The sequence below is a fragment of the Ranitomeya variabilis genome, chromosome 7 (assembly GCF_051348905.1).
Source record: "Ranitomeya variabilis isolate aRanVar5 chromosome 7, aRanVar5.hap1, whole genome shotgun sequence".
Lineage (NCBI taxonomy): Eukaryota > Metazoa > Chordata > Amphibia > Anura > Dendrobatidae > Ranitomeya > Ranitomeya variabilis.
In genome coordinates this window covers 188,971,638-188,995,996 of record NC_135238.1, presented here as the reverse complement: position 1 = coordinate 188,995,996, position 24,359 = coordinate 188,971,638, and the positions used below count along the sequence as shown (strand labels likewise).

The 24,359-nt window shown below is 45.9% G+C and overlaps 1 protein-coding gene across 1 annotated transcript in view; it reads left to right on the top strand.

Annotated features, from left to right (window-relative positions):
- The first annotated feature begins 15,229 nt into the window (after window positions 1–15,229).
- The window catches only part of LOC143786290 (FAST kinase domain-containing protein 1, mitochondrial-like), a 39,842-nt gene continuing 30,712 nt past the window's right edge, over window positions 15,230–24,359 (top strand). The window contains exons 1-5 of the mRNA XM_077275564.1: window positions 15,230–15,252; window positions 16,898–17,296; window positions 17,531–17,641; window positions 18,452–18,583; window positions 19,565–20,054. Coding sequence (XP_077131679.1) covers window positions 15,230–15,252; window positions 16,898–17,296; window positions 17,531–17,641; window positions 18,452–18,583; window positions 19,565–20,054 — 1,155 coding nt within the window. The remainder of the gene's footprint in view (window positions 15,253–16,897; window positions 17,297–17,530; window positions 17,642–18,451; window positions 18,584–19,564; window positions 20,055–24,359) is intronic.

Here is a 24,359-nt window from a genome sequence, read left to right as displayed (position 1 = left end):
GGGGTTAAGGTCGGGGTTAGGGCTAGGGTTAGGGCTGTGGTTAGGGTTTCAGTTATGATTGGGGGTTTCCACTGTTTAGGCACATCAGGGGGCTTTCCATACGCGACATGGTGTCCGATCTCAATTCCAGCCAATTCTGCTTTGAAAAACTAAAACAGTGCTCCTTCCCTTCCGAGTTCTCCTGTGCGCCCAAACAGTGGTCCCCCCGAACATATGGGGTATCAACGTTCTCAGGACAAGTTGGACAACAAATTTTGTGGTCCAATTTCTCCTGATGCCCTTGGGAAAATAAAAACGTGAAAAATCATTTTCGTGAAAAAATAAATATTTTTTATTTTCACGGCTCTGCGTTATAAACTGTAGTGAAACACTTGTTGGTTCAAAGTTCTCACAAAACATCTAGATAAGTTCCTTGGGGGGTCTAGTTTCCAATATGGGGTCACTTGTGGGGGGTTTCTACTGTTTAGGTACATCAGGGACTCTGCAAATGCAACATGACGCCTGCAGACCAATCCATCTAAGTCTACATTTCAAACAGCGCTCCTTCCCTTTCGAGCTCTGCCGTGCGCCCAAACAGTGGTCCCTGTTGTGAATTCCGCTCTTGGGCTCCCTCCGGTGGTTATAAGTAGCATTTTTGTGAGTTCTGCTCTTGGGCTCCCTCCTGTGGTTTTGAGTGGTATGGCTGCTTCTTGGATTTAGCATCAGCAGCTGTTTTCACTGATCGTCTTTCTGGCTCTGCTATATTAGTCTGGCCTTTTCCCTAATTCCATGCCAGTTGTCAATTGTTGAGCTTGGAGTCATGGCTCTCTGAGGATTTCCCTGTCACTCTGACCATTTCAGCAAAGCTAAGTCCGTGCTTGTCTTTTTGCAGTTCACTTGTTGTGGACTTTGTTGTTTTGCACTTTCTATGTTTTGCTCATTTGTCCAGCTTATCAGTATGTATCTAGTCAGCTAAGCTGGAAGCTCTGGGCAGCAGAGTTTGCCCTCCACACCTTTAGTCAGGTGTGGAGATTTTTGCATTTCTCTGCGGTGGACTTTTTCTAGTTTTTATTACTGACCGCACAGTGTTCTGTCCTGTACTAATTCTTTCTAGCTAGTAGTGGCCTCCTTTGCTAAATCTTGTTTCATACTACGTATGTCATTTCCTTCTCCTCTCACAGTCATTATTTGTGGGGGGCTGTCCTATCCTTTGGGGATTTTCTCTGAGGCAAGATAGCTTTCCTGCTTCTACCTTTAGGGGTAGCTAGTTCTCCGGCTGTGACGAGGTGTCCAGGGAGTGACAGGAACATCCCACGGCTACTGCTAGTGTCTGTGTTAAGATCAGGAACTGCGGTCGGTATAGTTACCACCTGCTCAGAGCTAGTCGCATGTCGCTCCTTAATCACCAGACCATAACAGGTCCCCCCCCCATATATGGGGTATCAGCGTACTCAGCTCAAATTGGACAACAACTTTTGTGGTCCAATTTCTCCTGTTTCCCTTGGGAAAAAAAAATGTGGGGGCTAAAATATCATTTTCGTGGAAAAAAAATATTTTTTATTTTCACGGCTCCGCGTTATAAACTGTAGTGAAACACTTGTTGGTTCAAAGTTCTCACAACACATCTAGATAAGTTCCTTGGGGGGTCTAGTTTCCAATATGGGGTCACTTGTGGGGGGGTTCTACTGTTTAGGTACATCAGGGACTCTGCAAATGCAACATGATGCCTGCAGACCAATCCATCTAAATCTGCATTTCAAACGGCGCTCCTTATCTTCCGAGCTCTGCCGTGCGCCCAAACAGTGGTTTCCCCCCATGTATGGGGTATCAGCGTACTCAGGACAAATTGCACAATAACTTTTGTGGTCCAATTTCTCCTGTTACCCTTGGGGAAAAAAAAATTGCGGGCTAAAACATCATTTTGTGGAAAGAAAAAATGATTTTTTAATTTTCACGGCGCTACATTCTAAACTTTAGTGAAACAATTGGGGGTTAAAAGTGCTCACCACACATCTAGATAAGATCCTTAGGGGGTCTTCTTTCCAAAATGGGGTCACTTGTGGGGGGTTTCTACTGTTTAGGCACGTCAGGGGCTCTCCAAACGCGACATGGGTTCCGATCTCAATTCCAGCCAATTTTGCATTGAAAAGTCAAATGGCGCTCCTTCCCTTCCGAGCTCTGCCATGTGCCCAAACATTGGTTTACCCCAACATGTGGGGTATCGGCGTACTCAGGACAAATTGTACAACGACTTTTGTGGTCCAATTTCTCCTGTTACCCTTGGTAAGATAAAACAAATTGGATCTGAAGTAAAAATTTTGTAAAAAAAAGTTTAATGTTCAATTTTTTTTAAACATTCCAAAAATTCCTGTGAAGCACCTGAAGGGTTAATAAACTTTTTGAATGTGGTTTTGAGTGCCTTGAGGGGTGCAGTTTTTAGAATGGTGTCACTTTTGGGCATTTTCTGTCATATAGACCCCTCAAAAAAATGAAAAATTTGAAAATTGCTAAATTTTCATAATTTTCGACAAATTTCTGTTTTTTTCACAATTAAATGCAAGTCATATCGAAGAAGTTTTACCACTATCATAAAATACAATATGTCACGAGAAAACAATGTCAGAATCACCAGGATCCGTTGAAGCGTTTCAGAGTTATGACCTCATAAAGTGACAGTGGTCAGAATTGTAAAAATTGTCTCTGTCACTTAGGTGAAAACAGGCTTCGAGGTGAAGGGGTTAATTTAACCAAAATCAGGGAAAAAAAAAAATATCAGACTTGATAAAGGCTCACTAGTGACACCTCTAGCACAACATTTTACCATTATGGTCGTCCCGAAACAGGAGGATATAAATTGGTAGTAAAATTCTGATGACAGATTACCTTTAAGAAAACACTTGTCGGTGTTTTGTTTTGGTTTGTTTTTTGGGGGGCGTGGGGTATGGTTGTGCACAAGAAGATCAAAAATGATAAAATTGCTAAAAAAAAGTAAATTCCGGCTGTGATTAAGTCAGCACAGCTGTATGTATGGGGCTACAGACAGGTCATGGTGCCCGAGCTCACCCGTCCTTTGCTGCAAGCATCAGTACTGGGCATGTTATGTCAGCATCAGACCCATACAATGAGGCAATGGAAGAAGGGGCCCTGGTTTGAGGGTTCATGTTTTCTTATATCTTATGTGGACTGCCGGGCTCAAGCGTCACTTACTAGGGATGGTGCAGGATGCACTATGGTAAGAAGACAGACCGGCAGAGTGATGTGCAACATTCAGCTGGGAAACCTCAGATCCCAGGAATGATATGATGTGGATGTGACAGGTACCATCAAACTAAACATTATACAGCAAAAGTAAGTAGCCCCCTTTGCAGTGATGGAATTTCCTAATAGTAGTGGCCTCTTTCAGCAGGATAATGCCCGTACCACGCTGCAAAAACTTCATGTCACGTTGTGACGTCTTCAGTAAGGAAGGGGGGGCCTAAAACTGTCCCTGTAACTGGGACCCTAACTTTCCCTGTCCCGGAGGTACTCTTGAAGGTAGAAGTCTCCAACCTTACTATGCTCCTGTTAAACTCTGTTCTGTCTCCTCCTCCACTCTGGGACAGAAATGTAAGGTAAACAGGACACAAAGACCAAACAGGGATAACCGTTAGGCTAGGTTCAGATTGCGTTAGTGCAATCCGTTTAGCGCTAGCGGATTGCGCTAACGCAATGTCTTTTTCGGGGCCGCGTTTAGGGGTCGCGTTAACGTCCCCGCTCTCGCAGATCCCCGATCTGCGAGAGCGGGGAACGGACCTCTGGCGCGCCGCGAACGCTGCAAGCAGCGTCCGAGGCGCGCTACAAAAGACCGGCACATCGCTAGCGCGTGCCGAAAATGACACGCGCTAGCAATGCGCTTTAACATTGCCGGCAATGGGAGCGCTAACGGACGCGGTGCACGGCGTTAATTTCGCCGTGCAACGCTGTCCGTTAGCGCTCTCCCATTAACGCAATGGGAACCTAGCCTAAGCAACAGAAATACAAACACTCACCAAAGGTAAAGAGGCATATAGGGAAGAATAGGAATGTACCAACCAAATGGGAATAGGACAATGAGGAAAGCATACACCCAAAAACAGCATGCAACAATCTCCAGCAGCAACAACGATCTACAACTCAGCACAGAGTCTCCAAGGAGCTAGGAAGGAAAGATTTCACTGGCAATGCAGAGAAGGTCTGGCCAGGTTTAACAGGGAGAGGCAATGACCAGATCAGAAGCAGCTGAAAATGGAGCTTGCAAGTTTCTGACCAACATAGAAAAAGTTGTTAACCTCTTCAGCACCAAATTAATTTAACATGGGACACAAATACACAGGCTAAATGGAAGATCTGCGATTCACAATACGTAGTGATCTTCTAACCCTAAATCTCCCAGGAGGACTTGACAGGTACATGACAAAAGTTCAAAGTGATGACTTGGGCTCCAAACTTCCCGGATGTCAATCAGATTGGGTGTTTGGGACGTGCAGGAAAAAACGAGTCTGATCCATGGAGCCCGAACCTCACAACTTTAAGGGTAGGGGTAGTTGACATCAGATTAGCCACCTGCTGGAACACGTGCCCCGATCTCCAGATGTGACGTCACCTGCTCCGCTTGCTTCTCAATTCGACAGTGAACGGAGCAGAACGAACCCAATCTGCTGATAATATCTTGGTGCCAGATGCCAGCCATGTTTTTCTTACGTTATACAGCTATGTTTATTGACCTTTCGCCAAAAATCATGTTGTGCAAGTACTGCTCCTTTGTAAGAGAACACACATATATGAATGAATAAAAAATATACTTTATTTACAGGGTGGCACAAAACATTTCACAGTTCACTAGCAAAAATCTTCTTCCGGAGGTAGTTAATCCACGTTTCCTTTGTTCCAAGGTCCATTGAATTCCATTCAAAACTAGGGATCTGTAATAGAGAACTAACATGTAACTGCGGGAAGTCATCTATAGAAATTGTCTCAGAGAAAATTATATCTAATATATAAAGCTGAATGTGTGTGTGTGTGTATGTATGTATGTATGTATGTATGTCCGGGATTGGCATCTGAACCGTAGCAGCTACAGCCACAAAATTTTGCACAGTCACACGTCTGGACCCCGAGAGCGTCATAGGCTATGTTGTGAGGTGAAATTTTAACCCCGCGCTTTCCAATTCACCAAACAATTTTGCCCCTATCTACATAATGGGGAAAAAGTGAAAGGAAAAGTGTTGGAGGCGTCGCAGCTACAGGCACAAAATTTTGCACAGTCACACGTCTGGACCCTGAGAGCGTCAAAGCTATATTGTGAGGTGAAATTTTAACCCCGCGCTTTCCAATTCACCAAACAATTTTGCCCCTATCTACATAATGGGGAAAAAATGAAAGGAAAAGTGTTGGAGGCAAATTAACAGCTGCCAGATGTGAACAAGGGGGACTTAAAGAATGACAGCGATGGCACCAAAGAGTATATACTGTACAGTTGCTAAGGTGGGGCCCCAACATGGGATAATCACCACACCACCACGGGGATATGAACACACACACAAAATGCGCCACACACTACCACGTGCTCGAACACACATACCACCCTCAGCGCACATTTCACCACACATACACCAACCTCGCCACATAAAAGTCGAAACACAAAAGTCGCCGCTCAAAACTCGCCACGCGCAAAACTCACCTCATGGAAAACTCGCCACACGCAAAACTTGCACACGCGAAAAAATTGCCACATGCACAAAAGTTGCAACACATGCAAAAGTTGCCTCACACAAAACTTGCACATACTCAAAAGGCACCACACATAAAACTCGCCACGCGCAAAACTCGCCATGCGCAAAACTCGCCATGCGCAAAACTTGCTGCACACAACTTGCTCCACTAACCTGTCACATGCAACTCGACACACAAAAAGTTGCTACACGCATGTCGCCACACAAAACTCATCTCACAAAAGTCGCTACATGCATGTCGCCACACGCAACTCAACACACACAACTTGACACACGAAACTCGCCCTAAAACACACACAAGTCTGGTATTATCCTTCAAAAATAAAAATCTGATTAATAAGCAGACAAACTACAAGAGCAACAAATGTACCATATAGGAATCCGGCAGCTGTCAGTCACATGACCAGTCTATTATGTGTATGTGTGAGCTAATATATACTGCCAGGGGGTGGGCTTACTGTTGGCTGGGGATTTATCAGGCTGCCATTTTAGCTTACAAATACTGAGGTAAAAATACTGACCAAATAACGTGTGAACGAGGGCTAATACAGGAGGAGATGACATACAGCTATATACTATATACAGGAGATGACACACAGGTATATACTATTTACAGGGGAGATGACACACAGGTATATACTATATACAGGAGGAGATGACACACAGATATATACTATATACAGGAGAGATGACACACAGGTATATACTATATAGAGGAGGAGATGACATACAGGTACATACTACATACAGGAGGAGATGACATACAGGTATATACTATATACAGGAGGAGATGACACACAGGTATATACTATATACAGGAGCAGATTACCTACAGGTATATAGTATATACAGGAGGAGATGACACAGGTATATGCTATGTATAGGAGGAGATGACATACAGGTATATACTATATACAGGAGATGACACACAGATATATACTATATATAGGTGAGATGACACACAGGTATATACTATATACAGGAGATTACATACAGGTATATCTAATATATAAAGCTGAATGTGTGTATGTATGTATGTGTATATGTCCGGGATTGGCATCTGTACCGTCGCAGCTACAGCCACAAAATTTTGCACAGTCACACGTCTGGACCCCGAGAGCGTCATAGGCTATGTTGTGAGGTGAAATTTTAACCCCGCGCGTTCCAATTCACCAAACAATTTTGCTCCTATCTACATAATGGGGAAAAAGTGAAGGGAAAAGTGTTGGAGGAAAATTGACAGCTGCCAGATGTGAACAATGAGGACTTAAAGAATGAGAGCGATGGCGACAAAGAGTATATACCGTACAGTTGCTAAGGTGGGGCCCCGACATGGGATACTCACCACACACGGGGATATGAACACAAACACAAAATGCGCCACACACTACCACGTGCTTGAACACATATACCACCCTCAGCACACATTTCACCACACACACACACCAACCTCGCCACATAAAAGTCGAAACACAAAAGTCACCACTCAAAACTCGCTACATGCAAAACTCGCCATATGCAAAACTAGGCTCACGCAAAACTCGCCACACGTGCAAAACTCACCTCATGGAAAACTCACCTCATGCAAAACTTGCACACACAGAAAAATTGCCACATGTACAAAAGTTGCACCACATGCAAAAGTTGCCTCACACAAAACTTGCACATACTCAAAATGCACCACACATAAAACTCGCCACGCGCAAAACTCGCCATGCACAAATCTTGCTGCACACAACTTGCTACACTAACCTGTCACATGCAACTCAACACACAAAATGTTGCTACACGCATGTCGCCACACAAAACTCATCTCACAAAAGTCGCTACATGCATGTCGCCACACGCAACTCAACACACACAACTTGACACATAAAACTCGCCCTAAAACACACACAAGTCTGGTATTGTCCTTCAAAAATAAAAATCTGATTAATAAGCAAACTACAAGAGCAACAAATGTACCATATAGGAAATACGGCAGCTGTCAGTCACATGACCTGTCTATTATGTGTATGTGTGAGCTAATATATACTGCCAGGGGGGAGGGCTTCCTGTTGGCTGGGGATTTATCAGGCTGCCAATAGCAACCAATCACAGCTCAGCTTCTATTTTGCTACAGTTAATTAACCTGAGCTCTGATTGGTTAATATAGGCAACAAAGACATTCTCAGTATAACAAAGCTAATATATGTTGTGAAATGCTTCTATTTGCTTAGTTTTTGCCTTTTAATAATTACATTTCTATCTATTTGTTTTGTGGTTTTTGTGTGCAGAATAAATTTTTGTTAACACATTCTATTTTGCTAACAGCAGTCATTAACCCGGGCGAAGCCGGGTAGTACAGCTAGTATATATATATATATATATAGTGCCTTGCTAAAGTATTCGGCCCCCTGGAACTTTTCAACCTTTTCCCACATATCATGCTTCAAACATGATTTGAAGCATATGTGGGAAAAGGTTGAAAAGGGGCCTGAATACTTTCGCAAGGCACTAATATATATATATATATAAAACACACAGACTGACATAGGAGAAGATACTATTATACAGACATGAGGAACCCATCATGATTAGTGTTGAGCATTCCGATACCGCAAGTATCGGGTATCGGCCGATACTTGCGGTATCGGAATTCCGATACCGGGATTCCGATACTTGCCGCGTATCGGATACCGGAATCGGAAGTTCCAAGATTCAAAATGCAGAAATTCAGCCAATGAGAATGATTCCAAGTGTGGGCACATCCTGTTTAGCATGGAGGGCATGAAACTACTGGCAAGGCTGTGATTGGCTGCTGAAATGATGTCATGATGCAGTTTAAAAGTCGCTGGCGCCATTTTGCGATCACTCTGCTGTGAATTCAGTTAGTGACAGGACGCTGTTTGCTGACTGAGGGACAGTTTAGAGATAGCGATTTGCTTCTTTGTGCTTTCCAAAGGCTAATTTAGCAACCGCTGTGTTCACCTACTATTCACCTTGCTTTTGCCTTGTAGCGCTGTTTTCACAGCGATCTGCAAGGTCTGTGTGTGTGTGTGTGTGTGTGTGTGAGTGCAGCCCACTCTCTAGTCTGAGTGCAGCCACATAGGCCATCCATAGCTGGTTGTATTCAGTTCAGGGAGGGTGGTTCATTGCCTCATACTGTTCTTTTTTTTTTTTTTTTTTTCAAGTAGTGTAGTCTGCTGCTAATTTATTCAAAAAAATCCTATTAGTGTCTTTCCACCCGTCTCCAGCTAATTTGTGGAAAAACACTACATAGGATAAAGTAGAGGAGGGTTTTTGGGCCTTGCAGCGCCGTTTACGGCTGTCTGCACGGTCTCCGTGTGATTGCAGCTCGCCCTGTAGTCTGTGAGCAGCCATAGCCTGGTTGTCTCCAGCTCAGGGTTCTTCACTGCGTCATACCGCCAAATCAATTTTCATTTTGTTTTAAGTAGTGCAGGCTGCTGCACATTTTTTCCAAAAAATCCTATTAGTGTCTTTCCACCCGTCTCCAGCTAACTTGTGGAAAAACACTACATAGGATAACGTAGAGGAGGGTTTTTGGGCCTTGCAGCGCCGTTTACGTCTGTCTGCACGGTCTCCGTGTGACTGCAGCTCTATCTGTTGTCAGTTCAGCCCCCAAAAAAGAAATAAATAATAAAGTTCACCAAACACACCAGTTACACCACTTTACATTTGTGTAGGCCACATTAGCTCATATTAAAGTCTAGTCCACACTTTAGAAAATTAGTGTTTCTTATACCTGTTAGGAGGAGTTGCTCAGGAATAAGCACACAAATCCGTTAGTACTTTTCTGCTTATCTTTATCAGTCAACCAAGATGAAGAAGGCAGTGAGTAAGGCACGTGGGCGTGTGTCATGGTTCTCTAATGGCAAGAGAACAGAAATACAAACTAGCTCTTGGAAAATGGCAACTCGAGCTGACCGTGAGCTAAACCTATCGCACAACTAGCAGTGGCCGGGTAGCGTGCCTACGTTTTTATCCCTAGACGCCCAGCGCCAGCCGGAGGACTAAATAACCCTAGCAGAGGAAAGTACAGACCTGGCTTACCTCTAGAAGATTTACCCCAAAGGCAGACAGAAGCCCCCCACATATATTGTCGGTGAATGCAGAGGAAATTGACAAACGTAGTATGATGATAGGTTCAGCAAAGGGAGGTCCGCTTACTAGATAGAAGACAGAAAAGGGAACTTCACGGTCAACTGAAAACCCTTACAAAAATACCATCCTGAAATTACTTTAAGACTCTAATATCAACTCATGATACCAGAGTGGCAATTTCAGCTCAACAAGAGCTTCCAGTCACAGAAATAAACAATCACTGAGAACTGGAACAAAAATGCAAAACAAACATGGGACATGAGTCCAACTTAGCTGATAGTTGACTAGTAGCAGGAACATGCAACAGAAAGGCTTCTGGTTACATTGATGGCCGGCATAAGAATGACTGAGGAGCAAGGCTAAATAGAAAACTCCCACATCCTGATGGAAGCAGGTGAACAGAGAAGGTGAAACACCCAAGTTCAATACCACCATTGACCACCGGGGGAGATTCACAAAAACAAAAATCACAACAGTACCCCCCCCTCAAGGAGGGGGCACCGAACCCTCACAAGAACCACCAGGGCGATCAGGATGAGCCCTATGAAATGCACGGACCAAATCGGAGGCATGAACATCAGAGGCAGTCACCCAAGAATTATCCTCCTGACCGTAGCCCTTCCACTTGACCAGATACTGAAGTTTCCGTCTGGAAACACGGGAGTCCAAGATCTTCTCCACAACGTACTCCAACTCACCCTCAACCAACACCGGAGCAGGAGGCTCAACGGAAGGCACAACCGGTACCTCATACCTGCGCAATAATGACCGATGGAAGACATTATGAATAGAAAAAGATGCAGGAAGGTCCAAACGAAAGGACACAGGGTTAAGAATCTCCAATATCTTGTACGGGCCGATGAACCGAGGCTTAAACTTGGGAGAAGAAACCCTCATAGGGACAAAACGAGAAGACAACCACACCAAGTCCCCAACACTAAGACGAGGACCAACCCGACGACGGCGGTTGGCAAAATGCTGAGTCTTCTCCTGGGACAACTTCAAATTGTCCACCACCTGCCCCCAAATCTGATGCAACCTCTCCACCACAGCATCCACTCCAGGACAATCCGAAGACTCCACCTGACCGGAAGAAAAACGAGGATGAAACCCCGAATTACAGAAAAAAGGAGAAACCAAGGTGGCAGAACTAGCCCGATTAGGGCAAACTCCGCCAACGGCAAAAAGGCAACCCAATCATCCTGATCCGCAGACACAAAACACCTCAAATAAGTCTCCAAGGTCTGATTAGTTCGTTCGGTCTGGCCATTAGTCTGAGGATGGAAAGCAGACGAAAAAGATAAATCAATGCGCATCCTAGCACAGAACGCCCGCCAAAATCTAGACACGAATTGAGTCCCCCTGTCAGAAACGATATTCTCCGGAATACCATGCAAGCGAACCACATTCTGAAAAAACAGAGGAACCAACTCGGATGAGGAAGGCAATTTAGGCAAGGGAACCAAATGGACCATCTTAGAGAAACGGTCACACACCACCCAGATAACAGACATTTTCTGAGAAACAGGGAGATCCGAAATAAAATCCATCGAGATGTGAGTCCAAGGCCTCTTCGGAATAGGCAAGGATAACAGCAATCCACTAGCCCGAGAACAACAAGGCTTGGCCCGAGCACAAACATCACAAGACTGCACAAAACCTCGCACATCTCGCGACAGGGAAGGCCACCAGAAGGACCTAGCCACCAAATCCCTGGTACCAAAGATTCCAGGATGACCTGCCAATGCGGAAGAATGAACCTCCGAGATGACTCTACTGGTCCAATCATCAGGAACAAACAGTCTACCAGGCGGGCAACGATCAGGTCTATCCGCCTGAAACTCCTGCAAGGCCCGTCGCAGGTCTGGGGAGACAGCAGACAATATCACTCCCTCCTTAAGGATACCTGTAGGTTCAGAATTACCAGGGGAATCAGGCTCAAAACTCCTAGAAAGGGCATCCGCCTTCACATTCTTAGAACCCGGCAGGTAAGAAACCACAAAATTAAACCGAGAGAAAAATAACGACCAGCGCGCCTGTCTAGGATTCAGGCGCCTGGCAGACTCAAGATAAATCAAATTCTTGTGGTCGGTCAATACCACCACCTGATGTCTAGCCCCCTCAAGCCAATGACGCCACTCCTCAAAAGCCCACTTCATAGCCAAGAGCTCCCGATTACCAATATCATAATTTCGCTCGGCGGGCGAAAATTTACGAGAAAAGAACGCACAAGGTCTCATCACGGAGCAGTCAGAACTTTTCTGCGACAAAACCGCCCCAGCTCCAATTTCAGAAGCGTCGACCTCAACCTGAAAAGGAAGAGCAACATCAGGCTGACGCAACACAGGGGCGGAAGAAAAGCGGCGCTTAAGCTCCCGAAAGGCCTCCACAGCAGCAGGGGACCAATCAGCAACATCAGCACCCTTTTTAGTCAAATCAGTCAATGGTTTAGCAACATCAGAGAAACCAGTTATAAATCGACGATAAAAATTAGCAAAGCCAAAAATTTCTGAAGGCTTTTAAGAGAAGAGGGTTGCGTCCAATCACAAATAGCCTGAACCTTGACAGGATCCATCTCAATGGAAGAGGGGGAAAAAATGTACCCCAAAAAAGAGATCTTCTGAACCCCAAAAACACACTTAGGACCCTTCACACACAAGGAATTAGACCGCAAAACCTGAAAAACCCTCCTGACCTGTTGGACATGAGAGTCCCAGTCATCCGAAAAAATCAAAATATCATCAAGATACACAATCATAAATTTATCCAAATATTCACGGAAAATGTCATGCATAAAGGACTGAAAGACTGAAGGGGCATTTGAAAGACCAAAAGGCATTACTAAATACTCAAAGTGGCCCTCGGGCGTATTAAATGCGGTTTTCCACTCATCCCCCTGCTTAATTCGCACTAAATTATACGCCCCACGGAGATCGATCTTAGAGAACCACTTAGCCCCCTTTATTCGAGCAAACAAATCAGTCAGTAGTGGCAAAGGATACTGATATTTAACCGTGATTTTATTCAAAAGCCGGTAATCAATACACGGCCTCAAAGAGCCATCTTTTTTAGATACAAAGAAAAAACCGGCTCCTAAGGGAGATGATGAAGGACGGATATGTCCCTTTTCCAAGGACTCCTTAATATATTCACGCATAGCAGCATGTTCAGGCACAGATAGATTAAATAAACGACCCTTAGGGAATTTACCGCCCGGAATCAAATCTATGGCACAATCGCAATCTCTGTGCGGAGGTAGTGAACCAAGCTTAGGTTCCTCAAAAATGTCACGATAATCAGATAAAAATTCCGGAATCTCAGAGGGCATAGATGACGAAATGGAAACCAAAGGAACGTCCCCATGAGCCCCCTGACATCCCCAACTTAACACAGACATAGCTTTCCAGTCAAGGACTGGGTTATGAGATTGCAGCCATGGCAATCCAAGCACCAAAACATCATGTAGATTATACAACGCAAGAGAGCGAATAATCTCCTGGTGATCCGGATTAATACGCATAGTCACTTGTGTCCAGTATTGTGGTTTATTACTAGCCAATGGCGTGGAGTCAATACCCTTCAGAGGTATAGGAACCTCCAAAGGCTCTAAATCATACCCACAGCGCTTGGCAAAGGACCAATCCATAAGACTCAAAGCGGCGCCAGAGTCGACATAGGCGTCCGCGGTAATTGATGACAAAGAACAAATCAGGGTCACAGACAGAATAAACTTAGACTGTAAGGTGCCAATTGAAACAGACTTATCAATCTTCTTAGTACGTTTAGAGCATGCTGATATAACATGAGTTGAATCACCACAATAGAAGCACAACCCATTTTTTCGCCTAAAATTCTGCCGTTCGCTTCTGGACAGAATTCTATCACATTGCATATTTTCTGGCGCCTTCTCAGTAGACACCGCCAAATGGTGCACAGGTTTGCGCTCCCGCAAACGCCGATCAATCTGAATAGCCATTATCATGGACTCATTCAGACCTGCAGGCACAGGGAACCCCACCATAACATCTTTCACGGCATCAGAGAGACCCTCTCTGAAATTCGCCGCCAGGGCGCACTCATTCCACTGAGTAAGCACAGACCATTTACGAAATTTTTGGCAGTATATTTCAGCTTCATCTTGCCCCTGAGACAGGGCCATCAAGGCTTTTTCAGCCTGAATCTCTAAATGAGGTTCCTCGTAAAGCAACCCCAAGGCCAGAAAAAACGCATCCACATTGAGCAACGCAGGATCCCCTGGTGCCAATGCAAATGCCCAATCCTGAGGGTCGCCCCGGAGTAAGGAAATTACAATCCTGACCTGCTGTGCAGGATCTCCAGCGGAGCGAGATCTCAGAGACAAAAACAATTTACAATTATGTCTAAAATTCTGAAAGCGAGATCTATCCCCGGAGAAAAATTCAGGTAAAGGAATTCTAGGTTCAGATACAGGAGCATGAATAACAAAATCCTGCAAACTTTGAACCTTCGTAGCGAGATTATTCAAACCTGTAGCCATACTCTGAAGATCCATTTTAATCAGGTGAGATCAGAGCCATTCAAGGATTAGAAGGAGAGAGAGACGAAGGCTGCAGTATACAAGGAGATGCAAGTGATTCAACTATAAAGCAGTCTCTAAGAAAAAAAAAAAAAAAAATTTTCCTGCAGACTTCTTTTTCTCTCCTTTCTTCTGCCAATTATTTTAACCCTTGGCCGGCCATACTGTCATGGTTCTCTAATGGCAAGAGAACATAAATACAAACTAGCTCTTGGAAGATGGCAACTCGAGCTGACCGTGAGCTAAACCTATCGCACAACTAGCAGTGGCCGGGTAGCGTGCCTACGTTTTTATCCCTAGACGCCCAGCGCCAGCCGGAGGACTAAATAACCCTAGCAGAGGAAAGTACAGACCTGGCTTACCTCTAGAAGATTTACCCCAAAGGCAGACAGAAGCCCCCCACATATATTGTCGGTGAATGCAGAGGAAATTGACAAACGTAGTATGATGATAGGTTCAGCAAAGGGAGGTCCGCTTACTAGATAGAAGAAGACAGAAAAGGGAACTTCACGGTCAACTGAAAACCCTTACAAAAATACCATCCTGAAATTACTTTAAGACTCTAATATCAACTCATGATACCAGAGTGGCAATTTCAGCTCAACAAGAGCTTCCAGTCACAGAAATAAACAATCACTGAGAACTGGAACAAAAATGCAAAACAAACATGGGACAAGAGTCCAACTTAGCTGATAGTTGACTAGTAGCAGGAACATGCAACAGAAAGGCTTCTGGTTACATTGAGTAGCAGGAACATGCAACAGAAAGGCTTCTGGTTACATTGATGGCCGGCATAAGAATGACTGAGGAGCAAGGCTAAATAGAAAACTCCCACATCCTGATGGAAGCAGGTGAACAGAGAAGGTGAAACACACAAGTTCAATACCACCATTGACCATCGGGGGAGATTCACAAAAACCAAAATCACAACATGTGCCGCACACAACCTGTTCAGATGAGCGACCAACCCTCTGACTTGCCCTGACTAGTGATGAGCGAATATACTGGTTACTCGAGATTTCTCGAGCACGCTCAGGGGTCCTCTGAGTATTTTTTAGTGCTCGGAGATTTAGTTTTTCGTGCCGCAGCTGAATGATTTACATCTCTTAACCAGCTTGATTACATGTGGGGATTCCCTAGCAACCAGGCAACCCCCACATGTACTTATGCTGGCTAACAGATGTAAATCATTCAGCTGAGGTGAGGAAAACTAAATCTCCGAGCACTAAAAAATACTCGGAGGACCCCCGAGCATGCTCGGGAAATCTCGAGTAACGAGTATATTCGCTCATCACTAGCCCTGACCTGTTGCCCACAGTGTTACACAGGGAGCACCTCTTGTATTTTCTCTCTTCAGGTCTTTCACCATAGGCAGACCGAGCCATGGTCTTCAGCTGAGGACCATAGTTGGATGTGAGACTAGTCTGACTCTTCTTGGTATTTTGCAGCACTGCATCAGGTGATTCGCAGTCGTGGGACCCGTCAATCACCTGCTGTGGCACTTGGACTTTCTGGACTTGGTTTCTCTATTGCTATGGTCCACGGCCGGATCTTTAAAGTATATTATCTTTGAAAAAAATATCACTGGCTGTAATCAGGCAGCCAGGCTCTGATTAATGCTGCCTATTGTTTTATCGGTCTCTTTTATGGAGTGTTTTTTGTAACCAATAAATTTACTGTTTTTATAAATTTAAAAAAAAGCTTCCTTCTGTTCTCTTCTTAATATCATGCTTTATAAGGAAGATGACTATGGTCTTTAGTGACACACGGTGGTCATGATGTTTCTGGAAAACTGGTTAAAAATAAGACCATATTGACCTGTGGTGACACGCGAATGAAAACAATGAAAAAAAAATTCTAGAATGCTGAAAAGGGAAAAAAATTAACGTGCTTAACTGTTTTTTTTTTTTTTAAAAAGCCAAATCTGGAAATGCTGTAAAATAACAAAATAAGTATAACTTCCCTGCTGAAGCCAATGCCGATCCCGCGTTACCTCTCTGCTGATACTTAGAGCAGGGAGATTAATTTGATTAACTTGCTATTTGGGCTCGTGCATAAGACGTATTTTCTCAGATGAGTGCTATGTGTAGTTTTCACTTGTAGCGCTCGTAACTATGATATTCAATAGGGCTGTGCACATGTCCAAAATTTATTTAATCTTTTTATCGGACTCTGCGGGAAAAAATGTGGGTTATGTCTGATTTTGACCCATCTGAGTGCAGTATGATGGAGGGGCAGAGACTCTGATTCCAGCGATGTGTCACTTACTGGGCTGCTTGCTGTAGTTTTGATAAAGTTCCTGTTTTCTCTGCTGCAGATCTTGCAGTGCTCTAAATACTGAGCTCTGTATAACCCGGCCCACACCTCTGATTGGCTGCTTTCTGCGTAGGGTGTCAGGATAAGCTCACTGATGGACTCTCAGTTAACTCATTTTGCAAGCCACTCTCTATATCACACACTTCATATGTGCTATAGATCACATTCATGATCCTTTTTAATCCTTTTCCAGATACCTGTCCAGTCTTATGATGAAGACATTCCCGGTCACCTCTAAGCGGTTGCAGCACCGACTGATCAGCAAGGCAGAATCCTTAATGGAGGGGGATAACTACATAGATGTGCACAGCGTGCGCCGGGTCGTCCAGTTTCTGTGCCTTTTGAAGTATGACTACCAGCCCCTCTTGGATAAATGCAATCAGATTTTTGTGCGGGACAAGAATAAAATGAGCACGGACACCATGTGCATCGTCAGCGGCCTCTACCGGCAAATGGCTTTCAAGCAGTACGAGTTTCAGGTGATGGCAAAATTGTCTCTGCTCGAAATATCAAACCTATGGAATAATGCGGATCATTTCGGAAAAATATTTTGTGCCTTATTTCCGATGGCTTCTCAAGAGATAAGAAATAGGTGAGTGGGCCCCTTAAAGGGATGTGATGTATCGGCCCCTTAAAGGGATACTACGTATCAGCCCTGAACCAACAGAAAAAATCCCATAATGCAATGATAATACTCAAATAGAACTCGTATTCCCTAATTAGAGGAAGCTCCTGATTATTTTGTAGTCTAATCTAGGAATTCAGTACTGGAAACAATTGCCAAATGTTGGATTTGTAAAGGTTTGAGCTCCTTTGTTCCCTCCAGGCTTGAAGACGACCTTGTCATACTGGCAGGTAAGATCCATCACATCAGTCTGGTGTACGTGCTGGAGACCATGGCGGAGGCCGAGTGCAAGAACCCAATCCTCATTCAGAAGTAAGTGGATTCTCTAAGCCGTGAATGGTTTGGAGCTGGATCCTTCCTGTCCAATCTGATATTGTCCATATTATCACGGTCCGGGTACGGGCTGCACCCCAGCGAGGGTCTGCTGACCCAACTATACATGTGTGAGGCCAGGAGATCCTCGGCCAATTCGGTCCATACCTGGATCATAATATATGGATGTCTGAATCCTGCCATATTTCCATTTACTGTTCAGATGGATGCTGTTGTTCCCTGTAATCAGCCATTTCAGGCTCTTAGTATTCTCCTCCTAGCAAATAAGTACTGAGAGGTTTTATTTTTTTTTTTGCCTGATCCCTTTGATGTACAGACCGATGAGTCCGATGGTGGATTTCTCCACTCCTCAATGCATGAGCCACCCTACTGAGCATTCATGTCCATGGGGGGAATAGAGTGAGAGCAAGCTGATGGCCAGATGAACGCTTGGCCGACCCTTACGGTATATGGGGCCTTTACAAACCTATGAACCATTTTATATGGTGCACATTCTTGAAGCATCTTTACAGTGGAGCAAGGAGCGTCCACCACTTATTAGAGACTCTGTCGGCCGTTTCCTAACTTATTGATGACACTGGCGCAGTGTGTTGTGTCGTTTTTGCCATCAAAGTTACAAAAACCCATATGTACGTCAGTGGGGCTTGTGGTCCGGGTGAAATTTGTTCTGCCACACACGGCACACTGTGTGGGAGCGTCCCTTCTGGATGAGGACGTGGCACGGCTGTGGATGGAGTCTCGTTATGTTGCTTGATGATGTGTGATCTTTTCGTTTTTCTCTCTGTTCAGGATCTGCTCCGCCATCCAGGACAATCTGGATCATTACCATCGCCTGTATCTATGTAAGCTCACAGATGCCGTGGTTTGCCTGCCCTGCCAAAACTATCAACTGTTTGCGGATCTACAAAAACGTCTAACTGCGTAAGTGCAATTTCCATGCATGTGTGGCGAGTAATCGGGTTAAAGGGACATGTGGACGGCCCTATTAGAATGGCGCTGGGTTTACCATGTGGGTAAGACAAGGTCACTAATAAGAATACAAACATACGACTGGTATACCGTGAGGGCCAGGAGCGGACACAGACAGCAGAGGCCCCTGTGCAAGAACAATATATGGACCATCTGCAGCCGGAGAGCTCCTTATAATGCACAATGCCACCTGGTTTGGGGAAAGCAGTGGCCCCCGGACCTCTCGGGCCCCTGTGCGGCTGCACTGGTTGCACCAATGGTATGTCCGCTACTGGTCAAGGTGACATTGGGGAGTCCTCCAGCGTGCATGCGCACAGTGTAACTGCAGAGGCCTGTGCGCGCTCACTGACCGCGCTCACTGACCTCTCTCCTCTGCTGTGGCTGCTCGCTCCACGGAAAGATGCAGAAGTGTGGCGAGCAAGAAGCGTTAAAGAAAGAAGAGGGAGGAAAATCGCATGGCCGCAGCAGAGAGGAGAGAGATCTGTGAGCGCGTGCGCTGGCTCCTGCTGCTACATTGTGTGCTTTCCCCAAGCGAGCGCTGTCAATCAACACAGGAGGCAAAAAAATATCTTGGCCGTGCCAACAACGGACACCCGGATTTTAACATAAATATGCTCAACAATAATAGTTTATTACTACAAACATATGGGTTGTATAAGGACTATTTTATAAGGCTTATTTTAATTAGTAATTTTGGAGTGACACTCATCACAAAGTGTTTTTTTTTTTGTTTGTTTTTAATAAATACGTGACATTTTTGTTCTATGGACCTTTTATTTTATCTTTTGCCTGGGGAAACCACAAAAATAAAGCCCACATTAATGTGTTTTGAGGGTTTTGGTGGCTTCTTTTTGTTCCCTTTGTCACATGTATAAATGATTTGATTCTGAGATGGTGACTTGTTTTTGGTGCCTGAAATGTCCCTTCCCGTAGCTTTATGAAGACGTCTCATGTCCCATCTATGGTGGTTATGATGACCAGGTCACTGTCGCTGCTGACCCTTACTAGAGTGGATGAAGCCGTCCTTAGAAAGATTGACGACGTCATTCCCCAGTGTGACCTCAGCGACCTGAATAGCATCGCGAACAGCGTCATCCGGTGGTTACAGCCCGCCCAGCTGTCCAGGCAGAATAAATCCGGGATGTATGAGAAACTCCTCCATAAAGTGAGCCGATACGGACTGGAGAGAGTGAAGAATATGGACGACATTGATCATCTGTTGAATGAGCTGACGTACGTGATGAACGGGCAGTGGCTGCAGAATATGCTGATAGACGACATCCTGCTCACCTGCCAGCGCCTGCTGCACCAGGTCACCTGGAGGAACGCACCGTTTCTGGCGCTGGTTATTAGTTACTGTAATACTCTGTGTCCTCCGGTTCTGGACAAGATCGCAGAAGTCACCATGGAGAATGTCACAAAGGTAGAAGCCCCGTGGGTTCAGATTGGAAGGCCAGTCACTGGCCCAAACTAAACATCTGGTGGCCAAAGGTCTATTCAGTGCGTGCACCTGACAGCTGTCTAGGGGCGGCTTAAAGAGCACCAGTCCTGTGTGTTACACTATAGTACCCCCATGTAATAATTATTCTGGGGCATCTTTTCATTGTTGTTCCTCTGTTATTCCTCCAGGAAATCCTTAAAGGGATTCTCTCATCATGTATCTTTGGTAGCACCCATCTCCCCTGCCTCCCGATTTTTCGCTTGCAATGGGGTAAGGGGACAGGGGACAGTGGTGCGCTCCTAAGGTCCAGATGGCCTGCAGAGGCAGATGTGCATGCTGCTTGTCTGGGAAACTGGACACTTCTGACAAGCTGCAGGAGTGGCTGGTAACCTAAACAATGAGCAGTAAACTATAGAATTAAAACTCCTTCCATTATTGCAAACGGAGAGGATTTTAAAGTAAGAAGTAAATTGTTTTTACAAGCACTTTTGGCCACTATAGATGAGACAATTCCTTTAAATGAAGGATTTGGTGTTACTGTTCTACCAGTCAATACTTGTACTCTTAGGACACAATCAGATGACCGAATAAATTGGACTGTGATCGGACCACAATGCACAGACTGGCCGGCGGCTCTCCCGACCTGAGCGTGACCGCTTCATGTTTTCCTGTACAGCCATCATGCTCAGGTCGGTAGAGCCGCTGGACAGTCTTTGCATTGTGGTCCAATCACAGTCCAATTTATATGGTCGTCTGACTGCGCCCTTAGGTCTCAGACGTCTGGTTTTTTTCATACATGTTCTCAGTGTTTCTCACAGATCATGTACCTGTAAGAGGGTGAACTGTAGTCCCACTGAGAGGGCACTAGGACCCTGTGGTTTTTGCCTGCTGCAGCAGAGAACAGACCCTGGAAGACTCCGAGAGACAATGTGTGCTGGGGGGTGGGGTCTGGTATCTCGTGTGTAAAGTGAAACAAGGAAGTGAGAGGAGAGAGAGAAAGGCGGGAAGAGAGAGCAGAAGCTGCTGTGAATGTGATATAACCAAGAGACTGTGGATTTTACTGTGAGTTTTTTTGGAGAAAAAGAAGCTATTGAGAGACTTTGCATTGCTAACGTTGTCCTGGAGAAAAGCTAACCTTTTGTTCAACTCTGTGAGACACTTTTGTTGCTAACCTTTTATTTTGGAAGACTGAAACTTCACTGCAAACCCACTACGTATTTGAGAGTCTGTGGAATACCTGTGCATTGATTGGAGAACAAGTCTGACAGATTGCTGATACAGAGACGGACGGGTTGTCGTGGAAGCATTCCTAGGAGCTACAGAAGAAGAGACAATATCGTGAGGCCACTAACTAAGTCCCCGGCGTTTGGGCTCGGCATCCGCCGATCAGAAAAGAGGAGCTTGCTGTAACCTATTGGCGCCGAAGATATAGACTGGGCTGCAGCCTGTGCGGATTCCTACCTGAGAGGAGATCCATCTTAAGATACGGTACCATAAGTTATAGATACCCGGGTATCCCTGCTCATAGTGTTTACTTGTTACTTAGAGGTGTATCTTATATTAGAGTTGTGTAAGTTATACTCAGTGTGCCATTCCAGGGGCTCCCTTTATAACACTACAATCAATTTACACTTGTTCCTGTTTAGTTGCCCTGTTAGGTAAATTTCTTACTAGTCTTTGTAGCATACAGTTCTCAGGAGACCTTGGAGTGGCACAGTGATTTCAGCTGCTGCTGAGCTGGTGTATCTTTGGGGTGCATATACTTAAATATTTTCCATATTACCTTTATTATTTTGCCTTTGAGTAAAAATACCGTTGGAGATTTCTGCCTTAGTCTTGGTTTGTGACTCACTGGATCTTATTCGGACCTCTGGTCATTACATTTTTGGCGTAGTCGGCAGGATCCAGTGTTTGTCATGGACGAGGGCGAGGGTAGAAATGACCCCGCTGTATCCGCACCCTCCTCGGGGGTTGGGGTTCCCCTGGCAGCCGCGGCGATTTCGGGAGGGTATGTGCCTGTAGGAGCTTTACTTCAGCACATGCCGAAATACGACGGGCGCAATATGGCGTTGCAAGATTGGGCTGAGAGAATCCGGAGTATTCTGCGCATGTGTAATTTGACCCCCGCGTTACGCGCTGAGCTGGCATTAAATGCACTGGAGGGCGATATTAGACGTATGGTGATGGTGCGCCCAGAATCAGAGAGGGATACGTTAGAAAAGATTTTGGAACTGTTAGAGGGGAGTTTGGGGGGCCGAGCGCGTGTGGCCCAGCTTCGGTCCCTATTCTTTAATCGTCCCCAGAGAGAGTGTGAGTCCCTGATGCAGTACTCTAATATCTTGCAAGAGACGCTGAATGAGATGCAGCGACTAGACCAGGGGGCCATGGGAGCGTTCCGGGAAGTAGACCGCTTGCTCCGGGATCAATTCATCACCGGTTTAGCTAATAGACTTCTTCGGGACAAACTGTTGGAAATGGCCCGGGCTGCACCAGAATTATCCTTCTGGCAGATTTACCGAGCTGCAGTGGAAAGGGAAGAGAAATCTACCCATGTGCCCGAGGGGTCAGTGAACAGTGCCCAGCTGGAAGAAGGTGGGTCATCAGGGTCAGGGGGAGAGGGGCTGGTGAGCGTGGTACAAGCTTTGCGTGCTGAGGTGAAGGAGTTGAAGCTGAAATTGTCTCAACTGACAGTTGATCCCGCCTCTACCCCCTCACGGGGGCCTCCTGCCCCACCCCCTGGAACGGTGACCCCACAGACGGCCAGGTCGTCCTATCAGAATGAGTCAAGCCCTCGTCCACGAGGAGCAATCACCTGCTGGAAGTGTGGGCGCCAGGGACACATCTCTCATTACTGCCGGACGCTTGCAGCCCCAGAAACCCCGTCGCCGGCTTTAAACTTCCGGCCGCTGCCATGAGAGGGCAAGCAGCAGCGGCCCCACCCACACAAAGCCCTCGACGGAATGAGCAAGATTTGTTTGCATGTAGTCCAGTGATAGAAGCAGAATTTGAAGGGCGGAAGATGAGGTGCTTGGTTGACACGGGATCCGAATGTACTATAATGCCACTAGAAGTATATGAGAGATACTTCAGTCGACTAGTGATTCCAGAGGATGGCCGAGTGATACGACTGACCGCCGCAAATAATGGTCAACTGTCAGTCAAGGGAATCGCGTGGATGCAACTAAAAATGTTTGGTCAAGAGCTGGGGCAGAAAGGGGTAGTACTGGTGGATCACCCCCCTAGAAGAGGGATGGAAGTGACGCTCGGAATGAACGTGCTGCGAGACTTGAATCACCAGATGTATGCCAGTGAAGGACCCCGATACTGGGCCCGTGCGACAAGACACCGACCCACACAGAGAATTCTACACCGTCTAGTGCTGAGTTGCGACTTGCTGAAAAGTGCGGTCCCAGGCGGCTGGGTGGGCCGGGTCCGAGTGCCATCGAGGGCCCCGATCCTGCTGGGACCAAGACAAGAGGAGCTCTTAATGCTGCCTGTGGGAGCTGCACAGAGATTGAATGGGCTTGAAGTGCTACTTGAGCCCGCCCGAGAGGGTTCCTCATTTGCCAAGGTACATGTGGCCCGGTCTCTGGCGATTGTGAAGAATGGACGAGTGCCGGTCCGATGCATCAATGTTTTAGATGAAGCTGTTGCAATTCCTGCTGGAACCATACTGGCTGAACTGTTCGTGCCGGCAGAAAAGGTGCCGGAAAATGCAGGATTCGAACTGCGACCAGACCAACAGTCATCCTGGACCTTTGCAGTCGAGGTAGGCCGGACTGAGCCTCCTACGGAGGAATGGAATGGTCATGTGATCATGGAGCAGATGGGAGTGGATCGGGAGAAGCTGACCCCCGTGCAGTTGGAGCAGTTGGAGAGAGTTTTGTGGGAACATCAAGAGACCTTTTCCCGACATGGAGAGGACTTCGGGTGTACCCAGATGATTGAGCATGAGATTCCAACGGGGGATACTCCACCCATTAGAGAAAGATATCGGCAAATTCCTCCAGCGCTTTATCAAGAGGTGAAGAGCATGGTGGCCAGTATGCTGGACAACCAAGTGATCCGAGAGAGCCGGAGTCCCTGGGCGGCTCCTGTAGTCTTGGTCCGCAAGAAGGATGGGACACTCCGATTTTGTGTGGACTATCGAAAATTGAACACCCACACCGTACGGGACGCATATCCTTTACCCCGTATTGAAGAATCCCTGTCGGCCCTTGGTCGGGCCAGGTATTTCTCAACGTTGGATTTGGCAAGCGGGTACTGGCAGGTCCCAATGGCTGAAAA